This window comes from Chiloscyllium plagiosum, unplaced genomic scaffold (genome assembly GCF_037043375.1).
Source record: "Chiloscyllium plagiosum isolate Xiang-an unplaced genomic scaffold, Cpla_swu_hap1 HiC_scaffold_7, whole genome shotgun sequence".
Classification (NCBI taxonomy): domain Eukaryota; kingdom Metazoa; phylum Chordata; class Chondrichthyes; order Orectolobiformes; family Hemiscylliidae; genus Chiloscyllium; species Chiloscyllium plagiosum.
This window is the reverse complement of record NW_028270145.1, coordinates 98,504,128-98,519,398: the sequence shown is the minus strand read 5'-3', so window position 1 is coordinate 98,519,398 and position 15,271 is coordinate 98,504,128. Positions and strand designations below refer to the sequence as shown.

The following is a 15,271-nucleotide window of genomic DNA, read 5'->3' as shown; positions in this document are numbered from 1 at the left end:
GTTGAAAGCAGGACATGACACCAATGCTTCACTGGAGGCTCACTGATGATGTTTGCTGGTATGATGACGAAACATCTGAAAATGAACCTTCCAGCTCAGCAAGCAAACTTACATCCAGGTGGTAACGAGCAGGATAGATTGATTTCCAAAAGGCATTTTGATGAGGCAACTTAATAAAATAAATATATTAGTTCAGATAGAAGACTAGCTGATAAAGTTGGAATAAAGGGCATGTTGTCAGGTTGGCAACCTGTAACTAATGGAATGCCACAGGGATCAGTGCCTGGACCACAGTTATTTACAATGCATGCCAATGACTTGCATGACAGAACTGAACATACTATCACCAAGTTTGCTGATAGAAAAATAGGTGGGAAGCCAAGTACTGGAGATGGCGCAAAGAGTCTGCAAAGGGCTGTAGAGAGGCTAAGTGAGTGGGCAAAAACCTGACTGATGGAATATTACGTTGAAAGATGTGTGGTTATGCACTTTGGCAGAATGAATAGAGGAGCTGAATGTTGTTTAAATGCGGAAAGCTGCAGCAGAGAGAGATTTGGGGTTTTGAGTGCAGAAAACACAAAAGCTAAAATCCAAGTTTTAATAGGGAGATAAAATATTGACCTATATTTCAAATGGAATGGATTATAAAAATAATTGAATTGAATTAGAGTTGAATTAGCTTTATTGTCATGTGGTTCTGTTCGCCGAGCTGGAAATTTTTGTTGCAAACGTTTCGTCCCCTGTCTAGGTGACATCCTCAGTGCTTGGGAGCCTCCTGTGAAGCGCTTCTGTGGTGTTTCCTCCGGCATTTATAGTGGCCTGTCCCTGCCGCTTCCGGTTGTCAGTTTCAGCTGTCCGCTGTAGTGGCCGGTATATTGGGTCCAGGTCGATGTGTTTGTTGATGGAGTTTGTGGATGAGTGCCATGCTTCTAGGAATTCCCTGGCTGTTCTTTGTTTGGCTTGCCCTATAATGGTAGTGTTGTCCCAGTCGAATTCATGTTGATTGTCGTCTGCATGTGTGGCTACTAAGGATAGCTGGTCGTGGCGTTTCGTGGCTAGTTGATGTTCATGAACATCAACTCGCCACGAAACGCCACGACCAGCTATCCTTAGTAGCCACACATGCAGACGACAAGCAACATGAATTCAACTGGGACAACACTACCATTATAGGGCAAGCCAAACAAAGAACAGCCAAGGAATTCCTAGAAGCATGACACTCATCCACAAACTTCATCAACAAATACATCGACCTGGACCCAATATACCGGCCACTACAGCGGACAGCTGAAACGGACAACCGGAAGCGGCAGAGACAAGCTACTATAAATGCCGGAGGAAACACCACAGAAGCGCTTCACAGGAGGCTCCCAAGCACTGAGGATGTCACCTAGACCGGGGACGAAACGTTTGCAACAAAAATTTCCAGCTCGGCGAACAGAACCACAACAATGAGCACCCGAGCTACAAATCTTCACCCAAATCTTATTGTCATGTGCATTCAAATACAGTGAAAAGTTAAATCATGACTACTTACAGTGCCATCGTAGGTACAAGATACGTAGGTACAGCCACTTAAGTATTTGGTGCAAAATAGAAACAGTAATAACATCCTTAGCATAAGAATGAAAAGAAAAAAAAAACTCAATTTACAGTCCTTCCACCCTAGTCTGTGCAGGCACCTAGCCTCCAGACTGCACTGAGCCAAGTCTCCAGACCATGCCAGGCTTTGAAACTCTAGACCTTGCCTCTAGTCCACTAGAAGCCTTGACTCCTCGTGACAGCGTCCAGGAGTTGGCTCCCCATGATGGCCTCCAGTCTGGGAAGCATCACTAAAATTATAGAAGGCACTAGTTCACAAGGTTGATCCCAAATACGGAGCAATTTCACTTATGAAGACAATGACTAAGTTGGCCTTGTATTCTTTGGAAATTAGATGAGTGGATACTGTATTGAAACATACAAGATTCTTAAGGGGCTTGACACACTAGATTAGATTGTTTCCTCTTGTGGGAAGTCTAGCACAGTAGACATAATCTCAGGTTAGATAGTTGCCTACTTAAGGCCGAGAATTCTTTTTCCTGAGGGTAGTGAATCTATACAATTCTTTACTGCAGAGTGCTGTCAATGCTGGATGAGTAAGTTATTCAAGGCTAAAGGAGATAGATTTTTATTTTCTAGGGAATCACAGATTATGGGGATAAGGCAGGAAAGTGGAGTTGAGGATTATAAATTTCCCACCATCTGATTGAATGGCACAGCAGATTTGATGGGCTGAATGGTGTGCTGCTTTGTGTTATGGTCATATGATGAGGTGCAACACTACTCAGAAGTATACAATATCCTGAAGCCTTCCTGGCCAAAGTGGTGTCCTTCATTCCATAACATGCCTTTGTTTTTAGAATGCTGCTAAATAGTGTGGCAAATCTTGATTTTAGCATGAGATCCAAGTCTGATCTCTCATAAGATAATGCCCCCCCCCCCCCCACTTTGAACTACAAATTCATGGTGATATCAGAGATCTGTTGTTTTGATGCTCTGATGTTTGTTTGCCTAGAAAATGTGAAATTTTCATGACCCTAATCAGTAGGGGGCCAGAACAGTATTGGATGACTTCCTGAACTCTGTTTAAAAATCACACAACACCAGGTTTAATTGGAAGCACTAGATTTCAGAGTGCCGCTCCTTCATCAGGTGGTTGTGGAGGACACAATTGTAAGACACAGAATTTATAGCAAAGGTTTACAGTGTGGTGTAACTGAAATTATACATTGGAAAAATACCTTGATTCTTTGTTGAGTCTCTCATCTGTTAGAATGACCATGATAGTTTCACTTCTTTCATATGTAAATCACAAAACGTTTTTTAAAAGTTATATTCTAGGTTAACTGTAACAATTGGAGTCAGCCAGATGCGATGTTAAGAGATGTTAAGATGTTGAAGGTGTTAGCCCCCTGTGTTCCCTGTCTGTGCCATCGTATTTAGACTGATTCTAATCTAAAAAGTGAATTAAGACTCTTACTTGCAGTTTTGAGCAAAGTACAATGTAACTCTGCAAGTACAAATTCACCCCACAAAAGTGTGTGTCTGTCTGGGATGGGGTGGGGGTTTGAGAGTATATGAGTGTGCGTGTAAAGTGTCTAAGTCTGAGAGAATGCATGTGAGAATGTGGGTGAGTATCTTTCAGACTCCTACAGACACACTCCCACACTCTCACATGCATCCTCTCTCAGACTTTATACATGCATGCACTGTCTCTCTCACACGCATGTGCACGCACTCTCTCTCTCACACACAAGCACTAACTCTCTCACTCTCAAACCCCCACCCCAGACATGCGCGAGCACACACATGCGCGTGCACACATTCATTTGTGGACGAATTTGTACTTGCAGAGTTACATTGTACTTTGCTCAAAAATTGCATGAATCCATGTAAGACTCAGTTAACCCACTTTTTAGATTAGAATCAGTGTAAACATTATGGCACAGACAGAGAACACTGGGCTAACACCTTCAACATTTTAACATCTTATCTAGCTGACTCCAATTGTTGCAGTTCACCTGAAAATGTAACTAAAAAAAGTTTTGTGATTTACATATGAAAGAAGTGAAGCTATCATGGTCATTCTAACAGATGAGAGACTCCACAAACAATAAAGATATTTTTCTATGTATAATTTCAGTTACGTGACGCTGTAAACTTTTGCTATAAATTCTGTCTCTTAGGATCGTGTACTCCACAACCATCTGATGAAGGAGCGGTGCTTCAAAAGCTAGTACTTCCAATTAAACCTGTTGGACGATAACCTGGTGTTGTGTGATTTTTAACTTTGTACACCCCAGTCCAATACCAGCATCTCCAAATCATTCCTGAACTCCTTTAGTGTAAAGATAGAATTCTTTTTTATATGGCTGCGTGCTTTAAAGGTTTATGGAATGAAATAAATAAAGATATTTTGAAAAATAAATTACTGTAGTCACTAATCTCTAATAACCATAGTATGCCATTACCTGCTACCAAGTGAATTCTGGTATAGTAATGTCATCTCTTATGTGCCTGAAGTGAACTATTGAGTGAAATTCTTCACATTTTGTCTTCCAATAATAATGGTACATTAAAAATACATACATCATAGCTCCAAACACATGTATGGCTTGCAAGTTGCAAATTAATTTGCAGGGTGGTCATGCAGTATTTGAGAGATATATTTATGGTTGATCTATTTTTTGACTTTGCAGAAACACGATCAGGGTCATGTCCTATTGGATTTAGTCTTCAGACACCTTGATCTGACTGAACGAGACTACTTTGGTTTACAGCTAGCTGATGATACATCAGACAGCCCTGTGAGTAGTGGTTTCAGTGTCCTCACTTGAAATGATTTCAGAAGCTGTTTAATTGACTATAGATAAAATGAAGAATGTGTCCTTATGGGTTTATAACTTCATGTTAATGTAAATCCTTATTGTTTAATATTAGCCATTCCAAGACTAAAGCTTTTTTTCATTAAAATGCACTAATTATATTTTTGAAAACTTTAGGCATTTTGTTTTTATTGGAAATCAATGTCCTGACTGAGGACTTCTTTTGACAAGAATAATGCATTTTTAAAAATGAATACAATTATTGTGCTGTGAAAACTTGATGCCATGTTTGGTGATTTTGTTTTGTGATTTAGTAATTCTGGTATAATATGAGTTTTATCTTTGCCTGAAGGAAGTGCTAATTAATGGTCTATTTTACTCTAATTGTACTGTTAAAACTAACTCCTGTCACACTGCATATTTTACACTGCTTGGTTTGATCCTAATCCAACGAGAAGCATATCTGCTATACATTCTGGAATCCACCATAATACTTCACAGAATCTCAATTGTTATGGTATATAATGTGAATACTGCAGCCAGTTGCCCCTCACGATCCAAATGTAAAATAATACATTATTTTGGTGGGGGGAGTCCGAAGGACATGGGCATAATTTAGAAGTTAGTATTTATTGTCTATACTTAATTACTGTCACAAAATTGGCAATGTCTTGAATCATTGTGCTAAAGCTGCTCCAAAAATGTTGTTGGGTAAGATTTTCAATCAAGTAGTGATGGAATAACCGATATATTTCGAGGTTAGAATGTTATGTCGAGGAGAACTGGATGGAATTGACATACTCTTGCTGCTGGATCAATGGTGCTGGAAGAGCACAGCATTTCAGGCAGCATCCGAGGAGCTTCAGCAAAATCGACGTTTCGGGCAAAAGCCCTTCATCAGGAATAAAGGCAGAGAGCCTGAAGCGTGGAGAGATAAGCTAGAGGAGGGTGGTGGTGGGGAGAGAGTAGCATAGAGTACAATAGGTCAGTGGGGGAGGAGATGAAGGTGATAGGTCAGGGAGGAGAGGGTGGAGTGGATAGGTGGAAAAGGAGCTGGGCAGGTCGGACAAGTCCGGACAAGACAAGGGGACAGTGTTGAGCTGGAGGTTTGAAACTAGGATGAGGTGGGGGAAGGGGAAATGAGGAAGCTGTTGAAGTCCACATTGATGCCCTGGGGTTGAAGTGTTCCGAGGCGGAAGATGAGGCGTTCTTCCTCCATGCATCTGGTGGTGAGGGAGCGGCGGTGGAGGAGGCCCAGCACCTCCATATCCTCGACAGAGTGGAAGGGGGAGTTGAAATGTTGGGCCACGGGGCGGTTTGGTTGATTGGTGTGGGTGTCTCGGAGATGTTCCCTAAAGCGCTCTGCTAGGAGGCGCTCAATCTCCCCGATGTAGAGGAGACCGCATCGGGAGCAACGGATGCAATAAATGATATTAGTGGATGTGCAGGTAAACTTTTGATGGATATGGAAGGCTCCTTTAGGGCCTTGGATAGAGGTGAGGGAAGAGGTGTGGGCGTAAGTTTTACAGTTTCTGCGGTGGCAGGGGAAAGTTCCAGGATGGGAGGGTGGGTCATAGGGGGGGCATGGACCTGACCAGGTAGTCCCGGAGGGAACGGTCTTTGCGGAAGGCGGAAAGGGGTGGGGAGGGAAATATATCCCTGGTGGTGGGGTCTTTTATGGAGGTGGCGGAAATGTCGGCGGATGATTTGGTTTATGCGGAGGTTTGTAGGGTGGAAGGTGAGCACCAGGGGCGTTCTGTCCTTGTTACGGTTGGAGGAGTGGGGTCTGAGGGTGGCGGTGCGGGATGTGGACGAGGTGCATTGGAGGGTATCTTTAACCACGTGGGAAGGGAAATTGCGGTCTCTAATCTGGTTTCCAGCATCTGCAGTCATTGTTTTTACCTATACTCTTGCTGCTGTTGCCCTGCCAAAAGAGGAGTGGGGAGTTTGTGGAACTGTGGAGTTGCTATTGAGGAAGCCAAGTGGATTAGAGTAGGATTACTATGCTTAAAAAAAAACATGGGTGGGTAAAAAAAAAGGAAAGACTAGAATCAAGCTTGAAAGTTATTGAACATGATGAGTCCTTGAGGCTGCAGGGTCCCAAAGCAGAAAATGAGGTGCTGTTCCACTGATTTCTATTGATTTTACTTCTGTTAAGCCTGTTTGGTGCCACAGCAATCACTTTCTCTTCATTTCTACAGTTCAGCTTGTGTTCACATTTGGGCCAGGGCTGTCAGATTGAGTAGCTTGTTGGTGATTCCTTCTGTCATTTTATTGTGGATTGGAAAAAGGTTGATAGAGTTGTAGTTGAAGGGTGAGATATGCTCTTCTTGTAAGGGAGAGGGCATACCTGGGCAATAATGCCTCATTAGAAGTAGATATCAGAGTTTTAGCTGCAATCGAATGGCGTAGATAGGAACATGGCAGATTTCCCACATATCATAAAGTGGGAGACTGGAGATGCATTCTTTTTGAGAGTGTGAACGCCGGTTGGCTGGCTGGCAGGCTGGCCTTGGATATTTGCAAATGACTTCATTAATGTTTGGATTTGGTGCCTAATCTCCTAAAATGAAATCTTGTATACAGAAAAGCGTGTCTGTCTGAATAACATAGTAGTGTTATGCTGCAAACCTAATGCATGGAAAGCATCATGTGTTGCCAATCCTGAGAAATATTGGCTGAGAGGTATATCATAAAATTTTACAGTACAGAAGGATGCCATTCGACCCATCCTGTTTATACCAACCCCTGAGAAAGCTACCCAGCGAGTCCCATTCTCCAGCTTTATCTCTATAGCCCTCAAAATGGGTCTTTTGTCAGGAAATCAAGCTAGTTTGTTTTGGAAATAGGATTTGAAACATATACCATTGAACTGTAGAAATGTTACAGCACATAGAGAGATCTTTCAGACCATTGTGTCTTTGCTGGCTGAATAAATAAGCACCATCACCAGAGATATATTTCCCTCCCCACCCCATCCCCTTTCCGTAAAGACCGTTCCCCTTGCAAGTACCTCGTCAGGTCCACCACCCCCCCCCCCCAAAACACCACCCAACAACCCAACCTTTCCTCCTGGCACCTTCCCCTGTCACCACAGGAATTGCAAAATCTGTGCTCACACCTCCCCCCTCACCTCCATCCTAGGCCCCAAAGGAGCCTTCCACATCCATCAGAGTTTCACCTGCACCTCCACAAATGTCATTTACTCTATCCATTGCTCCTGATGTGATCTCCTCTACATTGGGGAGACAGGACACCAACTCGTACAGTGCTTCAGAGAACATCTCCGGGACACCCGCACCAACCAACCCCACTGCCCCGTGGCCAATCACATCAGCTCCCCCTCCCACTCTGCCGAGGATGTGCAGTCCTGGGCCAACATCTTCGCCACTACCTTACTACCCGATGCCTGGAGGAAGAACACTTCATCTTCTGCCTCTGGACCCTCCAACCCCATCAATGTGGATTTCACCAGTTTCCTCATTTCCTCTCCCGCCACCTTACCCCAGTTCCAACCTTCCAGCTCAGCAACGTCCTCATAACTTGTCCCGTCTGTCCATCATCTTCCCACCTATCTGCACCACCCTCCCCTCTGACCTATCACCTTTACCCCTTCCCCCTCCATCCACCTATTGCACTCTCAGCTACCTTCGCCCTCCCTAGCCACCTCCCATTCGCATTTATCTCACTAAGGCTCACAGCCTTATTCTTGATGAAGGGCTTTTGCCCAAAACGTCAATTTTCCTGCTCCTCAGACGCTGCCTGATCTGCTGTGCTTTTCCAACACCACACTCCTGACTCTAATCTCCTGCATCTGCAGTACTCACTTTCACCTGACTAAATATGCAGCTCATTCTGAACCACCTTCCATCACAGCTTATTGCCTTCCAGGCTAAAGTGCTTCAGATGCAAGTCCAGGCTCCTTTAAATTGAATTGAGAGTTGTCTCCTCAAGCACCAAGCTAGACAGTGAATTCTAGACACCCAAAACACTCTGGGTAAAAAGGTTTTCCTTATTTTCCCTCCAATTACCTTAAATCTGTGCTCCCTGTTAATTAACATCTATACTGGAGGAAGCAGGTCTGTCCACTTTATTCAAGCCCTTTATTTTGTACACCTTGATTAAGTCACCCCTTGGTTCCTACTCTTGCTTTGAAGGAAAGCAATCTTAGCCTATCCAATATTTCCTCGTACCTATAATCTTTGAGCCCTGGCAACAATAAATGTGTAAGTTTCCTCTGCTCTGTCTCTGGCTCTCGCTGTCGCTCTGTTCCATGGTCACTCTCTTTCTCTATTATGTCCTTCCTTCGTGGAATGTGTGCGCAAAACTCTAGCTGTGACCTAACCATTGTATTACACTTCTCCAGCAATCATCCTTGTTTTTGTTCAGTACTTCACCCAGTGATGAAAATCATTTCCTACTTTATCTACCTGTCCTGTCCATCTTCAGGTAACTGTAGACATGCAGTCCTGCACACAATATCTCTCACTTCCTCTCCACCTCTAAATATCCCATCTTTATTGTGTGTTCCATTGCTTTGTTTGTCTATACTTGACTTCTCTGGATTGAATTACATTTGCTACTTTCCCACCCACTCAGCCAAGCCATTGGTAACCTCCAGCAGTCACTAGACATTCTCTTCACTACCAATGACAAAGTCAGTTTTTGTGTTTTTGAAAATTTCCCAAGCATTCGTCCCACACTTATATATATATTAATGATGTAGATTTATCACAAATAGCAAAGGATCCAACACTGAACCCTGTGAAACACCACTGGAAACTGCTTTCCAATCATCAGCGATCACTCTCATAGAGTACGATACTCGTCCATTTGTTTCTCCAATCATTCCAGTTTGTAATCATTTTCCCACTTGTTGATGTTAATATGTAATTTCTTGAGGTTGGTTCGGTTGTTATCTTGGAAGCATTTCTTCTGGCCACTATGGGCACACTGACCTTCCGTAAGCTGGGAGTGCATGATCTGTTTTGGGACACATGAGTTGGGCATTTGGATGACATGGCTGGTCCATTGGAGTTGCTGTTGAATTATGTTGGTGATGATGCTATGTTGGCATCCTCCAAGATGCTTATGTTAGTGTGCTTGACTTCCCAGGTGATCCATAGGATTTTCAGAGGGATCCCTGGTGGTATCTGGTGCTTCAAAATGTGTATTGTAGGTGGTCCATGTTTCAGATTCATAGAACAGTGTGGGAAGGAAAACCGCTTTGTAAACTGTAAGGAATGAAAATGACCACTTCATATGCCCTTTGTCGACCTAAGGCCTTTAACACCTTAACCACCAGACTCTCTGGCTGATATTGTCACATTGTGGTTGTTCTGATAAGTTCATCAGGATGCTGAAGCTGCTGCACGATGACATGTTGCTTAGCAACTGTGGATTGGAGTCTGAGCCTACTGCCACGAAGAGAGGGGTCAAGCAGGGTTGCACCTTCGCACCCACCCTGTTCATCATCATCAATGTCACCATCCTCTATCTCACTGGCCAAAACCTGCACAAGGGAATTCAAATCATTCACTGTATGGACAGTGGGCTGTTCACCCTTAATAGGTTCAAGGCCAAGGGCAAGGTCTCTTCCATCTCCATCATAGAGAATGCATTTTAGGGCTCGTATATTGGGGACAGGTGATGGTACAAGTTTAAAAAAAGCACGCATTTTTGGAAAGATTAAATTGCAAACTATCAAACCATTTATTACCAAATAATTTTTTTTAAATGTTGCATTACAGTCATGTTATTTTAATTGTATTTCACAATTGATATCTTGAACTGCGCATTAAAATTATGGAAACTTTATTTAGCTATCTTAAAATCCATCTCGTCCTTTTTGGTTTTCCCTTTTCCTATTCTCCGGACAGTTCCGCAAAGGGAGACGCACAGCAGAGGAAAACATCTGGTGAAGGCATGATGCTTGAAAAACTTTCGAACAATTTTGGTGTCCCTGTGTGAACCCATTTACCAAAGAAATTACTTTGGAAACGCACCTAACTATGCGTTTCCTATGAATTTTCTCAATTATTTACATTAAAAGTAATTTCAGTATTAGATCATAGACCACTATGTAGTCTTTGTCTTTGAACTGAACCACTTCACAATAAGCTGAATGTAAGTCAAGTACAGGATGTTGTTTTTCTTGATTTCAAACAATGATTTTCTTTAATATTTTACAGCGATGGTTAGACCCAAACAAATCTGTCAGAAAGCAACTTAAAAGTAAGTAAAGCCAATTAGTTTATAAAGTTGTTGGAAATGTTATATCAGTCCCGTATTCTGAAGTAAAATTCTGTCTCTTTACTTGTAGGAGGATCCCCACATAACTTGAATTTTAGAGTCAAATTTTTTGTGACTGACCTCAATAAGCTCCAAGAGGAATACACAAGGTGGGTGCTGAAATTAAGTAAAAGGGAAAGGGTGGGATGTAGGGAAAAGTAAAACGGTAGGGTTAAGATTTACGCAAGTGGTAACACGACCTTTTAAATTGCAATTGGTCTCATTTCAGTTTATTCACCTGTCCAATTGAGTGCTGCTCAGATTTACTTTCAGGTTTCTGTACTCTTGACTATTTGTACTGGAAATCCCCCTAGTATTTGTAAATTTTCAATTAAACCAAAAATTCCTATGGATTGTGTTTAATAAAGAAGTATGTTCATATTTTGCAACAAATTTTGGAATCATTCTCGCATCATAAAGCGAGTACTTGCTATTTATGTTGTACTTTTCCACTGCCTTGGAGCAATGTGTTTGACTCTTAACTGCCAGCAGGGCAATTGGGGATAAGCAATAAATGCTGGCTGAGGTAGCAACACCCTCAACCCATTATTGAATAAAAAAAATTCCAAGATATTTCAGAACTGATTGTTTTGAAGTGTTATCAAAATCCTGATGAGAAATGTGTGCTTGCAATCAAGCACTATTATTCCACGAGTCACTTCAAATGGCCAATTAAATTGCTAGGATAGTTAATTTGTCTGTCTGCAAACCATACTCTCATCAGGATTCATCAATGAACAAATAAACAAAAACTGACTATTTCAAATGCATCCTTTAATAAGTGGCAAAATGAATTATCAATTGCCAGTGTGTAGACTTAACCAATATCCTCTTTAAATCCGAACATGCGTTCATTCACAAATAAGGCAGACAAGATGGATGATTTTGCAGGAATACTGAGAGTAAAAAATATAGTCAAAAAGGAGCAACGCCTGTGGAGCAGGAGTTGAACCACAAATGGAAATGAGGTGGCTGTTTTGGTTTTTGAAAATATGTCTAGTTGGCAGTATATAACTGCGGGGTGCCATTGATTGGGCCCAACTGTTTTGAATTTACATTAATGACTTGGATGCAGGAATAGGAAGTGTACAGTCAAATTTGCAGATGGCACTAAATAGCTGGGAATGTAAGTTGTAATGAATAAGTAAAAAACTTACAGATGAATATGGATAGGTTAGGTGTATAGGCCAAAATTTGGCAGATGAAGTCTATCAAATAAGTGAAGTTATCCATTTTGGTCAGAGGAATTAAAATGGAAATTATCTCAATGGAGAGAAATTTCACTACTTCAGCACGTAGGAATCTGGTTGTTCTCAAATATACATTGCAGAAAACCAGTGTGCAGGTATAGCAGATAATAAGGCAAATGAAACTTTGGCCTTTATTGCCAATGCAATGGACTGTAGAAGTAGGAAATGGTTGCTGATTGTACAAGGCATTAGTGAGATCTCACTTGGAATATTGCAAACAATTTTGGTCCTCTTACTTGCAGTGATGTGGTTGTATTGGAGGCAATTCAGTGGAGGTTCAGAACATGGAACAGTACAAGTTCAGCCCTTGACGTTGTGCTGACCTTTTATTCTACTCTAAGATCAAACTAACCAACATACCCTTCATTTTACTATATTCCATGCGTCTATCCAAGAGTCCTTAAATGTATATCCTAAATGTGTCTGATTTGTACTACCACCGCTGGCAGTGCAATCCAGCACCCACCACTCTGTGTAAAGAACCTACCTCTGAAATCACCTCTAAATCTTCCTCCAATCACCTTAAAGCCCCCTTGTGATAGCCATTTCTGCCCTGAAAAAAAGTCTCTGACTATTCATTCCATCTATGCCTTTCATCATCATGTACACCTCTGTTAAATCGCCTCTCAACCACCTTCCCTCCAGTAACCTATCTTCATATTGCATGCCCTTCAGTCCAGGCAGCAATCTGGAAAATCTCCTCTGCACCCTCTCTAAGTCTTCCACATCTTCCTATAATGAAGCAATCAGAACTGAACACAATATTCCAAGTGTGGTCAAACCAGGACTCTGTAGAGCTGCAGCATAACTTCACGACTCTTAAACTCTATCCCCTTGCTAATGAAAAATCAACTCACCATTCACCACCTTAACAACCCTATCAACTTGCTTGGCAACTTTGTGGGATCTGTGGACACAAGATCCCTCTGTTCCTCCACACTGCTAAGATTCCTGCTTTTAACTCTGTGTTCTACATTCAAACTCGACCTTCCAAAATGAATGACTTCACATTTGTTCAGGTTGAATGCTGTCTACCACTTATTGGCCCAGTTGTGCATCCTGTCAATGTCCCGTTGCAACCTACAACAGCCCTCCACACTATCTACCACTCCTCCAACCTTTGTGTCATCGGCAAACTTACTAACCTACACTTCCACTTCTTAGTCCAAGCCATTTATAAAAATGACAAAGAGCAGAGGTCCCAGCGATCCCTGCGAGCACCACTGGTCACCGAGCTCCAGGCTGAATACTTTCCATCTGTATTACTCTGTCTTCTATGGGCTAGGTAATTCTGCATCCAGTCAACCAAATTCCCCTGTATCCCATGCCTCTACTTTCTGAATGGGCCTACCATTGCGAACCTTGCTAAAATCCATCCACTACTCTACCTTCATCAATGTGTTTTGTCATATAGAACATGGAAAAGTACACCACAGAACAGGCCCTTTGACCCACGATGTTGTGCGGAGATTTAATCCTAGTGTAAAATATAGTAACTTAACCTACGCACCCCTCAACTCACTGCTATCCATGTGCATGTCCAGCAGTCGCTTAAATGTCCCCAATGTCTCTGCTTCCACCACCACAGCTGGCAACACATTCCATGCATTCACAACTCTCTGCGTAAAGAACCTACCACTGACGTCTCCTTTATACCTTCCTCCTAATATCTTCAAACAATGACTTCTCGTAACAGTCCATCCTGCCCTGGGGAATAGTCTCTGGCTATTGACTCTATCTATTCCTCTCATTATTTTGTACACCTCAATCAGGTCTCCTCTCTTCCTCCTCTCCAGAGAGAAAAGTCCGAGCTTATTCAACCTTTCTTCACAAGGCAAGCCCTCCAGTCCAGGCAGCATCCTGGTAAACCTTCTTTGCACCCTCTCCAAAGCCTCTGTATCTTTCCTATAACAGGGCAACCAGAACTGGGCACAATATTCCAAGTGTGGTCTCACCAGGGACTTGTAGAGCTGCAGCAAAATCTCACGACTCTTAAACTCGATCCCCCTGTTAATGAAAGCCAAAACACTATATGCTTTCTGAACAACCCTATCTACTTGGGTGGTACCTTTCAGGGATCTATGTACTTGCACACCCAGATCCCTCTGTTCCTCCACACTGCTAAGAATCCTGTCTTTAATCCTATATTCAGCATTCGAGTTCGACCTTCCAGAATGCATCACTTTGCATTTATCCAGGTTGAACTCCATCTGCCATTTCTTAGCCCAGCTCTGCATCTTGTCTATGTCGCGCTGCAGCCTGCAGTAGCCCTCGATACTATCGACAACACCTCCAACCTTTGTGTCATCTGCAAATTTACTAACCCACCCCCTCAACCTCCTCATCCAAGTCATTTATAAAAATTGCAAAGAGCAGAGGCCCAGGAACAGAGCCCTGCAGGACCCCACTCAACACTGACCTCCAGGCAGAATACTTTTCTTCAAAGAATTCAGTAAGGCTTGTGAGGCATGATCTGTCCCACTCAAAGCCATGCTGACTATCTCTAGTCAAGTAAAGGTTTTTCAAGTAATCATAAGTCATAAGTCCTGCATCTCAGAATTCTCTCCAATAATTTGCCCGTGACAGACATAAGACTGACTGGTCTGTAATTCCCAGGATTATCCCTATTCCCGTTCTTGAATAAAAGAACATTTGCCACCCTCTAATCACCTGGCACTACTCCAGTGGACAGTAATGACGCAAAGATCATCGCCTAAGGTGCAGCAATTTCTTCCCTTGCTTCCTGTAGTAACCTTGGTCATGTCCTGCCTGGCCCAGGCAACATAGAATGTTACAGCGCAGTACAAGTCCTTCAGCCCTCCATGTTGTGCCTTCTGAACAACCCTATAACCTGTGTGGCAACTTTCAGGGATTTATGCACCTGGACAAACTCCTCATCTTTGGAATCAATCACAACTCCCTGACTTTTACTATAGTCAAGGAGAGAGATAGGATAGACGATATGGAAAAGTATTAATTGGGGAGGGGGAATTACAATACTATTAGGCAGGAACTGGGGCACCGAAATTGGGAACACATGTTCAGGGAAATGCATGACAGAAATGAGAAGTTGTTTTGGGAGCACTTGCTCATAGTGCTGAATAGGTTTGTCCCACTGAGGCAAGGAAAGGATGGTAGGGCGAAGGAACCTTAGGTGACAAGGGATGTGGAACATCTAGTCAAGAGGAAGATGTCTACTCCTTCTAGTAATGTTATCAATTCTCAATTTGATATTTGGTCCTCGATCTTTTGCTTCAGTTAGAATGTTCTTTGAATTTATGTTACTTTTCTACTCGGCAAGAGAGAGATGTGGCTTGCAGGTTTTTGGAAATTTGAGCATATAGTGTTTTGAGGGAAATTGCT

At 42.5% G+C, this 15,271-nt stretch overlaps 1 protein-coding gene across 5 annotated transcripts in view; it reads left to right on the top strand.

The window, feature by feature from the left end:
- The window catches only part of ptpn4a (protein tyrosine phosphatase non-receptor type 4a), a 363,683-nt gene that overhangs the window by 158,912 nt on the left and 189,500 nt on the right, over positions 1 to 15,271 (top strand). For all 5 annotated transcript variants that reach the window (XM_087989323.1, XM_043694230.2, XM_087989326.1 and 2 more), the window contains 3 exons: positions 4,242 to 4,349; positions 10,559 to 10,601; positions 10,690 to 10,768. In XM_087989323.1, the coding sequence (XP_087845449.1) occupies positions 4,242 to 4,349; positions 10,559 to 10,601; positions 10,690 to 10,768 (230 nt within the window). The remainder of the gene's footprint in view (positions 1 to 4,241; positions 4,350 to 10,558; positions 10,602 to 10,689; positions 10,769 to 15,271) is intronic.